This window comes from Saccopteryx leptura, chromosome 12 (genome assembly GCF_036850995.1).
Source record: "Saccopteryx leptura isolate mSacLep1 chromosome 12, mSacLep1_pri_phased_curated, whole genome shotgun sequence".
In the NCBI taxonomy this organism is placed as follows: domain Eukaryota; kingdom Metazoa; phylum Chordata; class Mammalia; order Chiroptera; family Emballonuridae; genus Saccopteryx; species Saccopteryx leptura.
Window position 1 is genome coordinate 20,209,099 of NC_089514.1, and position 19,287 is coordinate 20,228,385.

At 39.5% G+C, this 19,287-nt stretch overlaps 1 protein-coding gene across 2 annotated transcripts in view; it reads right to left on the reverse strand.

The window, feature by feature from the left end:
- HDAC9 (histone deacetylase 9) overlaps positions 1–19,287 on the reverse strand; it is a 1,019,027-nt gene that overhangs the window by 334,594 nt on the left and 665,146 nt on the right. For both annotated transcript variants that reach the window (XM_066354134.1, XM_066354133.1), the window contains exons 14-15: positions 18,105–18,282; positions 8,875–9,008 (exon numbers count right to left, since the gene is read on the reverse strand). In XM_066354134.1, coding sequence (XP_066210231.1) covers positions 8,875–9,008; positions 18,105–18,282 — 312 coding nt within the window. The remainder of the gene's footprint in view (positions 1–8,874; positions 9,009–18,104; positions 18,283–19,287) is intronic.

Consider the following 19,287-nt stretch of genomic DNA (forward strand, 5'->3'; position numbering starts at 1 on the left):
ATAATTTATTACGTTACTTGTTTACATGTGAATATAAATATTCTCATTGAATCCCTTCCCATATTGTCTATTTCCTGTGCACCCTTTATCCCTTTATTTCTCTCTCTTGAGTCAAAGGTCAACAGCGTGATGAGTCACAAAATAGGAAAAAGTGCTCTCTGATCATCGTAATTTAGGGAGATAATGATTTCCGTTCTCAAGAGATATTCAGTCTGCGGATGTCTACTACAGTCATCTACAGTTCTGACCAAAAGGATTTCTGAGAATTCTACATATATTTGGAAACACAATGTATTTCAGAGATGGCGTTCATGTGGGTATATCTTGGAATCTCAGCTGAGATTCCAAGGGTCTTAAGTACCTGGCTAATCTAGGTCTGGGGAAGAGAGCTGATAGCTCTTCCTTCATGTTCTTCAAAGAGAAACCCTACAACGCAGGACGTGTCCATTGTTCTGTCTTCATTCTGTGTGACCCACACATAGGCACTTTCTCCCCTGCCAGTCGGAGAGGAACTAACGGGCATGGAGGGCCCACTCTCTGCTAAGCCCCTGGCTGCTCGTTGGGCTCAGAACCTCCGTCTCCATCCTGGTTGGAAGTCTGATGAAAGGACTTTAAAAATGATCACATTGCTGAGTCTCACAACACACCACGGTTCTTTCCTAAAGAAACAGTCTTTCCAGAGTAAAGCCCATTAATGCAACCTGATTATAGAAGGAATGATCTGAACATGATCTCCGAAGTCATATTGTGACAGGATGAAATGCGGCCTGCCCACACCCACCCACACACACACACACACACACACACACACACACACACACACACACGGTATAGATTCATGTGTGTTGTTTCTTTCTGCCAAGGAGCAGGGAAAAAAGGAAACAGTTCTGTTCCTTCCCCTCCTGTGTTCAAAGGCTGGATTGGGGCCAGTGTCCTAATCAGTTCTCATTGGCCCTGGAGGAATCAGAACCTTTTGTAAAATATAATAAAGGGCATAAAATCACGATAAAATGCATGAAAAAGCAGTGCCTTTGGTTAGGGAACTAGAAATAATTTAGCAGAACAGATGGATTGCATTGGTTTGGTATTATTGAGAACATGAAAGGGCTCATTTTGTGGCAGTTCCAAACTAAGAGAAAATGTCCAACTTAAATTTGACAAGTCAAAGTACCTGCCTCTGCTGGGGGGACCCCATTTTCTTTAATCATTTTCAAAGTGGTGACATATTAGGCAAGAATTTCCACTGAAAATATCTCATTTTCTGAAAATATTTCATCCAGTGTCCCTGAATAGAGAGATGTAGGTTTTGGGGTTTTTTTTTTCCGTACAAAAATCCACAGGACTGCAGACTTACAGAATTAAAGATTCATAAATGACTTATGAGTGTCAAAGTAATCCTTTGTTACAAATTCCATACTTAACAATGAATGAGTCAGTTCATGGCCTGTTCATTATTCTTGAGACACTTTTCTCTCTTAAACAAATAAAAAAAAAAATCCAGTCTCATGCATATGCCCATACTTAACAGTAAATGAATCAGTTCATGGCCTGTTCATTACTCTTGAGACACTTTTCTCTCTTAAACAAATAAAAAAATCCAGTCTCATGCATATGCCCAGGTGTACCGACTGGAGTCTTCAAATACTACAACAGCCAACTGTTTCTTTAAATGTTACATAAAAGATAGTTACAATGCCCTCCCCTCAATTGCATTCTCTCCTTGCATGTATCCTTCATCATCTACTAACCTGTTCTCCTCAGAGCTCTCTTAGAAAGAAAAGGTAGTGGAAACTGGGAAGAGGCAGACAGCCCAGCAGGCTTGTGGTCCTTTCTGTTGGTCACATGGAAAGAGTGAAGTGGAAGTCGGGAGTCTTGAGTTCTGGTTCTGACTCTCCTGTGTCCTTAATGAGCCCAAGGGCAGCTCTAACTGACCTTTCTGGACCATTCTTTCTTCATATATATGCATAAGGAGGTTTGACCAAATTATTTCAAAGCCTCCTTTTAGCCCTCAAGTAATAAGATTCTATGTGAAATAACACAATAAAAAGTCAATAAAATATCCTTTATTTTTATTTATAGGTTTGCCTTAGGCAAGGAAATATATAATTGAAACGAAACATTACTATGGTTGATGCAAGAGAGGAGATCAGACTATGAGGGTTTTCAAAAGGACTCTAAATATTCTTTGAAGCCTGTTTTTTTATAGACTTCATTATAATTGAAAAACAAGAAGAATTTTTAAACTCATATTCTTAGCCTAGGGCAACTTTAAAATAATGAATAATTTTCCCAATTTAAAAATATTTTTATGTATGTGACTTTGGAATTAGCGCCACTGTTATTTCTCAGGTTAATGCTAACTTGGTTCCATCTCCAAGTATTTGACTTCATTTAGCTTAGGAGGTTGAAACTTTATAAACTTAAGTTGACTATTTAGGGCAGTGATTTTTTACATAGGCTGCAACTTGGAATCAGAGGCGGATGTTTAAAAAGTGTGGATTCCAGGGTCCTACCTCCAACGCTTCGGATTAACTTTTCCTGGGTTCACCCTGGCATTCAGGTACTTAGAACCACCCCGTGGGTTTTAATGGGCAGCCTGGGTCGAGGACCACATGTCAGAGGGACCGGTCTATTCTTCCTGTTCATAAGTGAACTCAAGATGCTGATGCTGTACTGACTGACCAACATTTGGGACTGAAGAGGAACTTAAATGGTTGGCATACAGAAGCCTGAGACACACATGCGTGCACATGCACACACACACACAAACACACACACACAATTCTATCTGATCTTCAAAATGGCAAGTGCCTTCTACTTGCTTATAATAGTGTTCTGGGTTTTTTATATTTGTTTGTTTGTTTGTTTTTGGTGTTTTTCTGAAGTGAGAAGTGGAGAAGCAGAGAGACAGATTTCTGCATGCGCCCGACCAGGATCCACCCAGCAAGCCCACCAGGAGGTGATGCTCTGCCCATCTGGGGCATTGCTCCGTTGCAACTGGAGCCATTCTAGCACCTGAGGCGGAGGCCTTGGAGCCATCCTCAGTGCCTGGGCCAACTTTGCTCCAATGGAGCCTTGATTGCAGGAGGAGAGAGAGAGAGAGAGGAAGGAGAGGGGGAGGGGTGGAGAAGCAGATGGGTGCTTCTCCTGTGTGCCTTGGCTGGGAATTGAACCCAGGACTTCTACACGCCAGGCTAACACTTTACTGCTGAGCCAACCGGAAGAGTCAATAATAGTGCTTGATTCAGTGATTACAATTTATTTAAAAATATTTCAGGGCATCAAGTGATTTCAAAAGCACCTCAGAAAAAGCAAAAATATTATTCAGTAATAAAAGTCTCAGTGCTAAGAAGTATATGTATTATATATTTTTTAATGTTTTATTTCCAACCATTTCAAATCATTATGCTCATCAGAAAGTTAAAAGAAGTTATCCCTTAATATAACTGCTCAATTTTCACAATTTTATGCAACTGAACTACCTCCACTGTAATTATTTTTAAACATCAGTGTAAATGAGCAATTTAATCATTTGGGTCAAAGCACTGCTTTTTTTTTATTTTTTATTTTTTTTATTTAAAGATTTATTATTTTTTTTAATTTATTCATTTTAGAGAGGAGAGGGAGAGACAGAGAGAGAGAAGGGGGGGAGGAGCTGGAAGCATCAACTCCCATATGTGCCTTGACCAGGCAAGCCCAGGGTTTCGAACCGGCGACCTCAGTATTTCCAGGTCGACGCTTTATCCACTGCGTCACCACAGGTCAGGCAGCACTGCTTTTTTTATATAATATATATAGTAATCATATATAAAACAAATGATTGTGATGATTTTGTGTGTTACTTTAACACTACAATTTTCAGGTAGTTCAAAAACATAATTTTGTTTTTGTTAATAAATATTTGGTTAATAAGTTGCTGTTTAAAAAAAATCCTGGCTCACTTTCCAAATGGACTCAGAAGGGTAGAGTGACTTATTTGCTTTTATTGCCTGTTCTCTATATTACCTCTTCCTGTTTTGCAAAGTAAAAAATAAAAATAAAAACAAATAATTCCAAATCATCTTAATTCTGATTGTAGACTGCACAAACATTTTTCATGTATTCATCTGTCTGTGTGCACTCTACTGTGATATACAGATATTTCTTGGAATAATGACATGATGTACCCTGCTTTACTCATCACATCTACGTCATCTGTACTGCTTCCTAAGATTGCTATATCTTTAGTGACAGTTCATAAGACGTCCAGTTTGAGAGGTTTTTTTTTTTACTGCATTGCGGTTACATTCTAAAACATAAAAACACATTTTTGTGGGGTTGTTTTTTTTTTTTTTTGCAAACTAAACAAAACAGTAAGCTGTTATGTGCTGCCATCTAGTTAGATTACTCTATAAAACAAATATTTAATTGAATTTCCATTACCTTGCAGTATTCAGGGCTTTCTTTGTAGCACTGATGTCAGAAAATGGGCACATTCCAAAAGTGTTTCCTGAAAGGGTACTGCATTTCTGCATTTAGATTTGCAAAGGGTATTTTAAAAGCACCTCTGTGTGTGCAGGAAGGTGTGCAGGACACCCTGGCCCCGAGCTCCTTGGCATCTTCAGATGTCACGTTAAACCTGCTCTTCACTTTTCCCATTGGAACCATTGAGAAGTCCCAGGGGGGCAACGGTAGCTTGGTTTTGTGTCCCAGAATTGTTTTGTAATTAGTCTGGGTTGGCACTTGAACGAAAGACTTAAACATCGCAGGACAGTGTGTTGCTTATGGTTTTTGCTTAGGAATGAAGCGAAACAGAGTTCTTCAATACTAGTCTCAAAGAGGCAATGCAAATTCCACATCGTGTGTAATCCAACCAAAGCATCATAATAAAATGTTATTATTCCCCAAACAAATGTGAGAGCAAGCAAATGTCTGTGGGTGGCTCGGTGGGGCTGAGAGTCATGAGCCCTTCTGGAAAAACAACTGCAAGTGCATTTCTAACCGATGATGGGTCAACCCCTGCAAGCTTTTCAGCAGAGAAGGGCACATTCTTTTCTGCAGTGTAGAAACCTGGTTACCTAATCTAGAGGCTTGTTCTGGAAGAGGCCACCAATGGCCCATCTAGATCTATTTCTATGGTAACAAAAAAAGCTGCTGGTTCTGCTTTTTGCTCCCAACTGAATCACTAAACAAACTATGGATGACACAACAGGGGGAAAATGAAATGGTATTGGCATGAAGGCCTACGAAGCACCTCGATATTTTAAAAACTGTTTGACATGTCATGCCAAAAGAAGTTAACCCCTGTTACTGCTGTCCCCTGACAGAATGAGGACTGATGTTTTCTCTGGCTGCTAATCCGGACCAGTAAGCACAGCCAATTTACACTATAGTTTACAAACTAAAAGCAATGTGTTTACTAAAACTTCTGTCTACTCTTAACAAGAGAAAGTGCTATGTTCTAGATGAACTCCTTAGCCATCGCAGTTCATATGTTAGAACTGGAAGAGATCCTAGAATATATCCTGCCTAACACCCTCATCTTACACATGGGAAAACCAAAGATCAGCAGGGTTACATGATTTAACAAAAGTACACAGATAATTAATGGCAGGGCTGAGATGGACCAATGTTGAACAGTAACCTCTTGAGAATCCACTGCGGTTCATTTTCTACACTGCCACATGAAATGACACATGCACAGTTTGATTTGTGGATCAGTCGATTGTTTTGAAACAATTGAGCCCTTTCCGTGTTTTCCAATTGCCATCTTCTCTATCATATCGTCGTTTAACTGCAAAACTGACCACTCTGTTGATGGAGAAAAGCTGACTCTGCTCTGTGTGCCAGCAGAACGGAGACTCCCTACAGTTGATCCCAGTGAAACGGTCACCCAAACAGAGAAAGGAACAGGGACGAAGGCAGAAGGGGGGTCTCTTCAACAGAAGGTGCAGGATACTTGCACCTGTGCGCTCTGACACATGAACATCCCTTCCTCTAGCTCTTGCTCAGAGGGCCTCTCTAGTGCTGCTAAGACGATGGAGGCTGCTGACCATAGTCAGTCTCATTTTATCTATTCCCCCAGCTCAATCCATGAGTGTTTAAAATCACTGCAATATAAAACTAGTGACTCAAAACCCCAGGAGTTAGCAATGCACTAGAACGCTGTGATCCGTCCATGCTCATCTGGAGTGGCTGGGATGAGACTCCAGGGCGTGACAAGGACCCGAAAGTGAGAAGATGTCAACAGTTCTGCCTCAGCGGGCGGAAGTGCAGGAAGACCGCCCAGCTGGAAAGCTTTCATAGGAGATGCAAAAGGGAGGCAGGAATATTCACAGGAACAAACGTCCAGTAAGACCGGTCCACCACAAGTGAGTCCGCTTGCTGGTTTGTGTGCTCCATATGGGATTGCGTAGACAACAGGATGGTTTGGCCTCCAAATTGCATTATCAAAACCATAAAAACCTTACCCTCAACTCTAAAATTTACGAATGAGAATGAAAACCTTCTGCTACGTGATAATGGATGCTACCAGCAAATGATGAATAGCGCACTTGCACTCAGGAAAGAATCAGAGAAATAGCTCGAGCTCCAATTCCTTCACTTGGGTGTTTTGAGGTAAAGGATACATTTGGTCAAAAGCCGGTTTAAATATGAAAAACATTTTTTTTTTTCATTTTTCTGAAGCTGGAAACAGGGAGAGACAGTCAGACAGACTCCCGCATGCGCCCGACCGAGATCCACCCGGCTCGCCCACCAGGGGCGACACTCTGCCCACCAGGGGGCGATGCTCTGCCCATCCTGGGTGTCGCCATGTTGCGACCAGAGCCACTCTAGCGCCTGAAGCAGAGGCCACAGAGCCATCCCCAGCGCCCGGGCCATCTTTGCTCCAATGGAGCCTTGGCTGCGGGAGGGAAGAGAGAGACAGAGAGGAAAGCGTGGCGGAGGGGTGGAGAAGCAAATGGGCGCTTCTCCTGTGTGCCCTGGCCGGGAATCGAACCCGGGTCCTCCGCACGCTAGGCCGACGCTCTACCGCTGAGCCAACCGGCCAGGGCGAAAAACATTTGATAATTCTACTATAAACATATAATAACACTGGTGAAACTAAATCTGTACACAGTGTTCTGGCGTATTCATTCCCAAAATCCCAGCACTGAATGAACCATAAACATTATCTATGATTTGATGTAAAGAAAATAACCGTTTATATCTCCTGTAAGATGAGATATATTGTTAGTCTTCCAAAGCGAAAATCAATGATGAAAATAATTTAACATGAGAAATAAATGCACTGAATGAATGACTGTATCTTCAAAAGTCAGCTGTTTTTACTATTCTGCAGAGAAGGATCAGATTGGTACTATTACACTATCAAATATAGGCAAGGGCACCTGACTCTGAAAAGCATTCTGACCACTTTGTGCATTTCGAATTCAACTGAAGTATTTGCCAGTTTCACTTTGAACTAAATTGGCTTTGAGTAGCAATTTTCTCAACTTCATTTTGGGTTGCCAAATATTAATTAACTCAAAAATAGTAAAGAAGATTGCATCTCTATCAGAGTATAGTGAATTTAATATGGTCTTAATATATCAGTTTCCTCATGACACACACTAATCAAAATATTAGTCCTTCAATTTTTTTTTTCCCAAACTTGAAAGGGAGCCTTTTGGAATTGTTATCATTTTTACTTTTAAACTTTGAAAGCCTAAATAAACAGATTTTTCTAAATAAAAATGGGACTTATCAGGAACGTACAGAAATAAGTCAAGAAATATCGAGGAGTGTATTCAAACCTCTACTGTGAAAATATAAAAACATCAGCCACATCAATAAAAAAAAGTGACTTTTCTTGGTAAGAAAACAGTAAATCTTTTAAATACAGTGTGTCCATCAAGTCATGGTGCCCTTTGGACCGGTCACAGGAAAGCAACAAAAGAGGATAGAAATGTGAAATCTGCACCAAATAAAAGGAAAACTCTCCCAGTTTCATACCTATTCAGTGCAGTTCGATGTGGGCTCACGCACAGATTTTTTAGGGCTCCTTAGGTAGCTATCCCGTATAGCCTCTACAGACTCGTCAATGACTGATGGCTACCAGAACGGGGTTTCTCCACCAAACTGCCGGTTTCCTTCAACTGCTTATTCCACCGAGCAATGTTATTCCTATGTGGTGGCACTTCATTATAAACGCGCTGATATTCACATTGCAATTTGGTCACGGATTCAAATTTAGCGAGCCACAGAACACACTGAACTTTCCTCTGTACCGTCCACATCTCGACTGGCATGGCCGTGGGCTGCTCTGCTGTATACACAGTGTTACATCATCATCTGTGCATGCGCACATGCTGCCACATCATCCTACAGAAACTGGTATCCTACAGAAACTTTTCCTTTTATTTGGTGCAGACTTCACATTTCTATCGTCTTTCGTTGCTTTCCTGTGACTGGTCAAAAGTGCACCATAACTTTCTGGACACACTGTATATTCATTTTCCTAAGACAAAACTGGCCTATATCTTGAGTTCAAAATCACTTATAATAAGGAATAATAACTACTTAGCACTTAATAGTTCACAGAGAGTTTCTCAGACAACTCAGTAAATGTTATCTATTTGGAAACAAGAATGCAATCATAGCACACACACACACACACACACACACACACACACACATCAGACAGCTGTCCAGTCTGTCAACCCTGCCTGAGTGCCTACTGTGTGCCCCACCCAGGTGGGTCATGAGATCTATGCTACTCTTGCCAATGATGGTTCATCAATCATGGTGTTGGTGCTATAGAGTTAACATTTTTCTACTACTGCCCAAATGCATCCTGGCCTCTTTACATGATTTATTTAAGTAAGTAAAAGAGTGTGGCCAATTCCGGATTACCTCACATTTATTTAGCAGCCCGGTTTCTTGCAGCCGTGACCAGATGCTCTGGATCCGTCCAGAGTGCTCGGGGTGGGCAGTGGAGCTGCCACAAACACACTGGTGTTTCAGCATCAGGGGGTCGTAGGCAATTCCTGCAGCACAAAGGAGACACAGCACAAGACAGAGGAATGGTACAAGTTAGATGGCAACATGATTACTCAAAAAAGGTATTTAAAAAAAAAGAAATTTACAAATTGAAAAATAATACATATCCACAAACTCCCAGGAGCACATAAGAGCTACTTAGTCCTGTGAAACTGGATAGATACGCAAAATGGCAACCTCCAATCAATCAGGCCTCAGACCCTAGCTTAGGAAACCTGTCAAGTGCATGAAGATGGTAACATTTAAAGAAAATATTTAAAAACTTTAGATTAAAAAACACACATTTTACCAGTATCTTAAATCATTACAAAATATTTTTAGACAGATAACTCAGTTCATAGAGGTTTACATTTTATCACTGAAGCCACAAAATGAACTGACTCTTTAAATCAGCGGTAGTCAACCTGGTCCCTACCGCCCACTAGTGGGCGTTCCAGATTTCATGGTGGGCGGTAGCGGAGCAACCAAAGTATAAATAAAAAGTTAGATTTAACTATAGTAAGTTGTTTTATAAAGATATATTCTGCCAAACTTAGCGAAAATCTGACATAAAGTACTTGGTAAGTTATTATTATTATATGCTTTCACTTGCTATAACTCTGCTTTATAAATTTTATAAAGTAAAGTTACTTCCCTACTTTATAAATCACCATTACTGTGAAACTGGTGGGTGGTTAGAAGATGTTACTACTAACAGAGATACAAAAGTGGGCGGTAGGTATAAAAAAATTGACTATTCCTGCTTTAAATTGTGAATTTGCTTCATGAGCAATTCTTGCCTCGCTTTGGATCAGGTTATGTCTTTGTAATAAATTGGGACGTTTCCCAACTGCCTGCCTGTTCCGCGGAACAGCTCCTCAAAGTTGAGCAGAAAGACTTTCTCTTTTGCTTACTGTGCTTTTCTCATCATTTATGCCAATCTGTAACCAATATGGATATTGTAGATTCTACAATATTGTGGGACAACTGAAGTGTTTCTTTTAAAAAATGAGTAAGTCAACTGCAATCCCTGTAGTAGAAATTACAGAGCTACTTAATGAATAAAATCTGCTTTTAAATTACCATGAGTTAACCTATTTTATATTTCAGTTGGACCAGATGATGGCAGAAGTTTTATAAAAATTTGATGAAATGAACTACTAGAGATACATTAAATATGACCTAGTAAAGCAAATTACATGATAATTATAACTGGTTAATTTTGAAAAGATTTCTGCCCTTAATCCAATTCCTTGAGGGGAACACATGTTACTTAAAAAAAAAAAAAATACCTGACATAAGAAATTATTTAACCAATATTCCAATAAATTACCATCAAAATACATTCTCTGGGGACAGAAAAATCCATGTTAAGATATTAGAAAGCATGCCCCGGCTGGGTAGCTCTGTTGGTTAGAGCATTATCCTGATATGTCAAGCTTATGGGTTTGATCCCTGGTCAGGCACATACAAGAATCAACCAATGAATGCATAAATAAGTGGAAGAACAAACTGATGTTTTTTCTCTCTCGCTCTCTCTGAAAAAAAATCAATAAAAAATATTGAAAAGCTAAAATAAATATGTATTCATGAACGATAATTACCAACCATTTGTGTTTTAAAGTCAGTTTAATTAATTAAGGCATGTTATTCTCCCTTTGACCTAGAGTATCATATTAGAAGAATGTTACTCAAGAAGGGAAAACCTTTGTCCTTGAGTATACTAAAATCTTGCAGAAAGAAGACATATATATTTGAAACCATGTGGTAAAAATTATGTCTAAAAAAAAATACTTATATATATATATAATTTTGCTGGTCTGAATAATATCCATTCCTAAGACTCAAATGACTTCAAAATCTATCTCTAGACCCCTTAGTCTCACGTTTTCATCCTCAGTGCTGACCTCTTTACACTTGCACACTTGTCTATGCAACTGCCCATTCAAAATTTCCATTACAGTGTCTGTTTTGAGTTCCTGGTCGTAAACAGCACACAGGGTTTCCCATTGCAGAAAAGGATATTATAACCCACCATCACTCATGTAAGAAATCTTAGTGTCCTCTCGACACTCCCTAGCCAATGAATCAACAAGTTGGGTCTATTTTCCCTCCAAAATACATCTTGAATTACTCACTTCTTATCTCCAGTGCCAAAACCATACATAATCCGTGGTCTTATTATCTCTAATTTGAACTCCTGAGATAGCCCTGTAATTGGCTACTTGACCTTCCTTCTATTCCATTTGCCTCACCACAGAGGGTCCTTTTGCTTAAATCCTTTGATGACTTCACTGATGGAAGTTTCCTCAGAGTCAGCCTGTATGTCGGCCCCTTCCCATCTCTCCAGTTTCATCTCACACACCTCCCTCTCTTGAGCTCTATTTCTTCCACAAAGGCCTGCCTTCCATATCACAAAAGGATCAAAATCATACCAGCATTGCAATCATCATACATGCTCTTCCATCTAGGCCAGTGGTTCTCAACCTTTCTAATGCCGTGACCCTGCAATACAGTTCCTCATGTTGCGGTGACCCCAAACCAAAAAATAATTTTGGTGGCTACTTTATAACTGTAATTTTACTACAGTTATGATTCGGAATGTAAATACCTGATATGCATTATGTATTTTCCGATGGCTTTAGGAGACCCCACCGGGGTCGCAACCCACAGGTTGAGAACCGCTGATCTAGGCCAAAATTCTTCCTTCCAGCCCTCACTTGGCTAATTCCTATTCATTCTTCAAGACTGTTTTAATCTCATTGCCTCAGCATTCCCTGAGATCTCTAAATTAGGTGTCCAACTACATGCACACAAAGCATCTTCTTCTAGGTCTCCAGAACATTTATCACAATTACTTAATTGTTGTATAAACTTGTTCAATTGCTCATGTCTACATCTGGTGAGATCTATGGAAGCACAGACTAGATTTGTATTGTTTACCTCTGTACTCTTAGTATCTGTGAGGATGCCTGGAATATAACAGGTCCTCAAAAACATGTTCAAATGAATAAATGAAAATCATAAATACAAGGGTGGGGTAAAAAGTAGGTTAACCATTGTGAGTACGCAAAATATTGAGTTTATTCTTATATTATTATTTATTAACTTTTGTATTATTTTCCATATGAACAACTGTAAATCTAACTTTGCCCCATCTTGTAAATGAATAGATGCAAGAATTAGGTCAGATATCTCCCTTTTAAAGACTCCCTTGATGACCATAACTTGTAGATCTCCTTGGACTCCTGAAGGTCTCATAGCCTCACTTCTATAGTAGAGTACCTAGGATTTTATAGCTTATCTTCCTAATGGCAAGTATCTCTGATATGGACATTAATTTTACTTGGCTTTATATTTCTAAGTGACATTTTACATAAAATAAAGTTCAAATGAAGACACAAAGAAAGGGAGAAAGTAGGTAGTCATAAAAAGTAACATTCCAAAATGTAAAGACACATACGACACGTCTCTACAACTCAGATATATCAAATATTTATGAGTTGCTATTACATAAGGGAAATGGCTTAACATATTTTCAACCACAATATCATAATACACAAAGTATAAATATCTAGTGGTACATGGAAATGAAAAAATATAGTCTTCCCCTCATTTTAAAAACATACTCCTTAAGAAGAGAGATTCTAATCATTAAGTTGCCTAATTTTTTTTTTTTACTATTTCATCTCTTGACATAGCTAACTTCACCTCCATAGTGATTGTTCCTCTTTTAACATTTACTCTATAAAGCACTGCCAAAAAAATTATGAAACAGGTTCTGGTAGCTGGAAGTTATTGCCAAGTATCTGGAGATTATAACACAAAGTCCAGGAGCTCTTGGAAAGACATTTAAATTTAAGGGGAAATAAATAAAGCCTGGAACCTTAAACCTCCACTTATTCATCTTCATGATGTAGCAATGAGGTGTTAACAGGTAGGCTGCAAGGTGAGACTTGAACCTCATTCTTCATTTCATTCTTTTCCTCCTTCTTTTTTCTTCTCTTTTCTTCTTCTTTTTTCTTACTCTTTTCAGAAACAAAGACTTATAGGGTGAGAAATAATCCTGTTCATCTCTTTCAGATTCATCTGGAATTCTACTTTTCTTTGACCCTTTCTGACCCACTGGGTTACCACTTGCAACATCAATGAATGGATCCATCTCTCTCTTGATCAATGGGATGACTTAAAATTAGATTTGGTGAAATACATAAGAGCCTTAATATAAAGTCTTTACCTGCATATTAAATCCTATTAGTTTCTTTTCTAACAAAAGAAAAACCCTCAAAAATTATGACACATATTTTAGACTTTGTGCATCCTCTTTTAGTTTTATTAAACAAAATAAGTAGTTGAAGTACTTAAATTATTTTAGTGGCTTTCACAAAAGTTGGTGTGGTTGAGAACCGTGATTCTATTTTGCATTAGACTCTGACCAAAGAGATAATATTACAATGAGAGAATTTACTCACAGGTTACATAAAGTAAGCTAGTGTTGGAGTAAAGAAGGCTTTAAATTGTACTGGGTGATAAAGAAGATAAAGCCAATCAAGTTCATTTGCTATTAAATTTTTGCTTTAGTAAGTCCCATGTAGTATAAACAAGCACAATTATACCACCTACTGTCGATGCCCTGTTGTTTAGCCATGGCCAAGCCTCCTCTCTGTTAGGAACAGCTGAATAGAAGAGATGTCTAAGATAAAATACACTGCCCTTCCCTTGGTTATCAGAACACATAAAAATACCATGTCTTGGCTTTAAACAGAATAAAAAAAGCAACTCTTAAATTGATTATTCCTCAAATTCCAATACAACATAAAATCCATTTGAATATGTGGCAACCTGACTCTACAACACACATTCTTCATTGTCCTCTAGCACAGGGGTCGGGAACCTTTTTGGCTGAGAGAGCCATGAACGCCACATATTTTGAAATGTAATTCTGTGAGAGCCATACAACGACCCATGCACGTTATGCATTATCCAATAAAAATTTGGTGTTGTCCCAGAGGACAGCTGTGATTGGCTCCAGCCAACCCGCAACCATGAACATGAGCAGTAGGAAATAAATGGATTGTAATACATGAGAATGTTTTATATTTTTAACGTTATTATTATTTTTATTAAAGATTTGTCTGCGAGCCAGATGCAACCATCAAAAAAGCCACATCTGGCTCACGAGCCATAGGTCCCCGACCCCTGTTCTAGCAGCTGCATGAGTGTGTGCTCTTCTTGTCCATCCTAGAATGATCTTCAGCCAGGATCCATGCAGGGACACCAGGTAGGAGCTACATATCAGTTTCTGTTTCTTGGTCATTCCAAGTCTCACAGAAAATGAACTGAAGACTTCATCTTCCAACAACTGACTGAATTCAGACATTTCCTCCTTAGAACATTGCTTTGTTCTTTACAAAAAGGGGCCAGTGTGGCTACTACAGCTAGCTACTGAGAAGACACATTGAGGGTGAAGGTTTGGATGGTGTACTTTAAAAATTACACGAACTTAGTATTAAATAATTTTTTAGTTGTATCAAAAAGTATAGCTTTTACAGAATAGATTTAACCAAATACCTTTACAACATATCTGTTTTCCTTACTTTTTAGTGGAACAACTAAAGGTATCACTTTATTCTGAAAAAAAACAACAACCCTGAAATATCACCAAAGAACATAACAGAATGTCACTTCTGATTTTATTTAATTTTTGTGTGTGTGTGTGACAGAGACAGAGAGAGGGTTAGACAGGAAGGTAGAGTGACGAGACACATCAATTCTTCGTTGTGACATCTTAGTTCTGCCTTGATGTGTGTGTGGGAGCTCCAGCAGAGTGAGTGATCCTTTGCTCAAGCCAGTGACCTTGGGCTTCAAGTCAGTGACCTCTGGGTTCAAGCCAGTGACTATGGGGTCATGTCTATGATCCTACACTCAAGCCAGCGACCCCGTGCTCAAGCCTGATGAACCCGTGTTCAAGCCGGTGGCGACCTTGAGATTTCGAACCTGGGTCCTCTGCATCCCAGTCTGATGCTCTATGCACTACACCACTGCCTAGTCGGACACCACTTTTGATTTTTTTAAATGTATCTACAACAAATAGAGATTAAAGAGTTGAAAGGAGTTTAATGCTTAAAATTATTTTTTTTCAAACATACTACCCATGAAAGCCTGAAGAGTTCATCCCTAAAATCAAGATCAATAGAAAAACTAAAATGAATTTTGAGATGATGTGGATTATAAGACAAGGCAGACTACCGGGGAAATTTAAATTGGGATTTAAGCCAGAAAAATATGTGGGGGAATAGAGTTAAAACTGTAAATTTAATTTCCTTTGGATTTGGAAAAGTACTAAGTAAAAGTTACCAACGATATAAATGTTTTTAATCCCAATGACAGTGGAGAGGCTATTAGTAGATATATAAATTATATGCTTTGCATGACTCAAAAAAATTGTTGAGTCTTTTAAGAATTTAACTATTAGGATGCAGTGTTTTTAAGGTCAAATAGGACAAGCAAGTTTTTCTCTCCTAAATTATATAACCTTGAAATCACGTAGCTACTCTTTCACCAGAACAATAATTAAAAAGTAACTTTTACTTTCAGAGGTTTTACATTTGAACTACTATATTCATAAGTGCTTATGTCTATATCTATATATATGCTACACAAGTGGATTCAACTATAATTTATTGAGTGCCTATTAAGTGCAAAGCCCTGTGTTTTTAAAATATAAATCTATAAAATTTCTTATTTAGGCAAGAAATATGCCTCATCAAGTTCACTAACTATGAAAATAATCTCAAGTTCTTTTCCATGCTTGTGTTTGGAGTATAAACTCTGATAAAGACTAGGATGCTAACATTAAGGAAAAGTAACTAATCATCTGAAATGAACAGTCTTTAGACCGTTATGCTAATGACTGGGTTATGCTTATGTCATGCTTATATTACTGGGTTTGCATGGATTCCTCTAGCGCCTATGAAGCCTGTTCATCTGACAACACTGTTTTCTCCAACTTCTAGGACCATTCAAATATTCAGAGATCTTGCTTCATTCATATTGAAGGAACACGTAAAAGGAAACCACAGCATAGGAGAAAAGGGCTGCTCCTCTTAACCAAGAAAAGAAACTCTACCAGTCGAATTATAACAGTAGACAGCAGCATACATGGGAATAACACCACAAAAATTTAGTTAAGCTCACTTTTAAAATAAGGAAGTGATTTTGAGTGAATGGAGTTGGCATTATGATAGGTTGGTTGTGACTCCGTGTTCTCTGAAAGCTTATGGCTGAATAAAAACCACTTTCAGGAAAGAGAATCGAGTTGCAATTCTTAAAGGCTATGCTCAAAAGCATTCCTACAAGAAAGCATTCGTCTACATCATGTATTTGGCTTTGAACAAAAACTCTCCGACGACCGGCGATAGAGGCAGGCAAGACGGATCCAAGTGGCTTCTGCTCACTCTGGGCTGTAGCCCTGGGTCGTCTGGAATACGGGGGCAAGTCTGCTCTGCTCCAGAAAATAAAGGGATCAGAGGCGGTGGCTAATGTGGTAAGAGAAATATATCCAAATAGACCCAGCCTGCAGTTTCCTAGTATGGAATGTTGGCCTGTGGTATAGCACATTATACAAAGGAGCTCCTATACATAGTTTTTAAAGATGTCTGTCAAAGTTAAATAACTCGCTCATTTCATTCATTGATTTTTAAATAAAAGATGATATCAAGACTTGGGAATGTGAGTTCAGAAAAAGTGGGGTTTTAAAAAATTTTTTCCAAGCACAAAGGGTCATATGAGGTCACAGAAGCCTAAAAAACCCCAGAAATTCTGATTTCTGAAAATTGAGTCAAAAAAATAAATCAGATAACCTCGGAGAGCCTTTTGGGGAGGAAGGTACATTTGAATTTTCCCCTGGCTGCATCCAAATTATGAGTCCCTTAGGCTACAGTATCTTTCATTTGATCAGCCACAGTTTGAGAGCCTGGAACAGAATGGGGTCCAACAAATATAAAACGACCATAGTATAGTTCCTTTGTAGAGGGAATAGCACCCCTTGTTGTGTGTGTGTTCCACACTTGATCTTCCTCTGACATTGGAATTACCTGGTTTTTCCTTTGTAGCCAGGTCCTGAAAGATCAAACACAGCTGTAGGCAGAGGAATAGGTCGGTTAAAGAGCCCACCCAGAGGTGCCATCATAAATGGAAATGGAGGCCCTGGCCGGTTGGCTCAGTGGTAGAGCGTCGGCCTGGAGTGTGGGGGACCCAGGTTCGATCCCTGGCCAGGGCACATAGGAGAAGCGCCCATTTGCGTCTCCACCCCCACCCCCTCCTTCCTCTCTGTCTCTCTCTTCCCCTCCCGCAGCCAAGGCTCCATTGGAGCAAAGATGGCCCGGGTGCTGGGGATGGCTCCTTGGCCTCTGCCCCAGGCGCTAGAGTGACTCTGGTCACGGCAGAGCGATGCCCCCTGGTGGGTAGAGCTTCACCCCTGGTGGGCGTGCCAGGTGGATCCCGGTCGGGCGCATGCGGGAGTCTGTCTGACTGTCTCTCTCCGTTTCCAGCTTCAGAAAAATACAAAAAAAAAAAAAAAAAAAAAAATGGAAATGGAACTAACTGTAGAGAACTAAGCTTGGTTTGCTTGGCACCATTATCTCTCATGAGTCATTTGTATGTGAAGTTAGAAGAAAACTGTAAAACGAAAGAACAAGGAAAACAAACAGGGGGAGGAACACCCTTTAGATTTAAATGTAGCTGGGCACCGTAAATTTCTTGGTGGCCAGGACTCCCGGCAGGAAGAGACTGAGGAACACCGCTAAAAAAAAAAAAAAAAAAAATGTTGTAGGGATTTTTGTTTCCAAAAGGGACCCATGCACCTGTTGATGTGTTTTCCAGGCCCTTAAATGATAACAATTTATGAGGCTATTAATACTAAGCCCAAGATTTATCAGATGTGCTGTTTGTCTTGAGGCCAATATAACCTCATAAAATTTAGGTTGCATTGGTTAAAATGGAGCGTTCTGCTATTGGAGTTATTCAGAGCATTTAAATCGGTTAATCCTACAGGAACGGTACATTTAGCCTGCCTATTAGGGAGAGTCTTGAGGGATTCCTACCAGTTGCAGAGCCGGGCTGGAGGGGGCGGTCCTTGGCTGGCTGAGGTGAAATGGAGGCAGCGGGGGAGGAATGCGTTCTGGAGACAAGATGATGCTTCTCTAATCCATCGATGCCAACCGCAGCCAGCTGAGCTTGGCGCACCGAGAGCGCACGTGCGTGCCGGGGTTCCGGGAAGGGCTGTTGCCAAGAAAGAAAAAAAAAAAAGCACAGTAGAAAGAAATGTGAGACAGGCATTGAGGGAGACACTGAGAGCGACATGTCAACAAATTAAGTTCATCAGGTCAGCGACATAATAAACAGTGTGAAGGAAAAGGGGGGAAAATAGAGAAAGGGGGAGAAAAAAACAAGATCGAGTCAATAAATCCATTCAACAGATGTTTTCACACTGACAGCCAGGGCCTGTCTGCCCCGCGAAGGAGGAGGTGATGGCAGGAGGCCTGTCAGTTTGAACAGATTGAAAGAAACAGACCTTTAACCTCAAGAGGGAACATCGACTCAGGACTCATTTCCTATCTTGATACTAATGTTTTAAATACAGCCCCGGAATCGTTGCAACGCAAAGTGGGAGAACAATTCAGCTGCTTCCAAACTGCCAAGGAGCTCGGTTCTGAAACGTCTATCTTGGTGTCGTTTCAGTACTGTGTTAATGAAATCTGTGAGATCCTAAAAATGACCAATTAAAGGGCTCCAGTTGGAAACCTTTCAGGCTTCTTGTGATGATGCAGGGCAATGAATTTTTGGTAGGTTGTGTGGTAGAATTTCAATACTACAAAAATCATTAGTTTCTTGTATAGTGTTAAGTATCAACATTTAACAATGTTACCATTCTTCATACTTCTCAAGTGATAAAATCAAAGAACCCGAGTTTGGAAGCTTCCAGAAGATTCACTTAGTCGAGACCTCTGGCTACAAAAAAGGCAATCGCTAAAACACAGATCAGCAGCTAATTTAACTATTAATGCTACACAGTGAATATTTCAAGTATTTCCCCTGTTTTCAACATCAGGGAATTAATAACCTTTGGGTGGCTTTTTATGTTTTTTCATTTTTAACAGAAAATAACTAGAGTGATTCAAAAGATGATCTTTGCATGCTTTGGATAAGTTAACTGATACTCCGAAAGATTAACTAAAGTCTTTTAAATTCAAGTCCAATCCCTATAATTTAAAAAATGTACATACC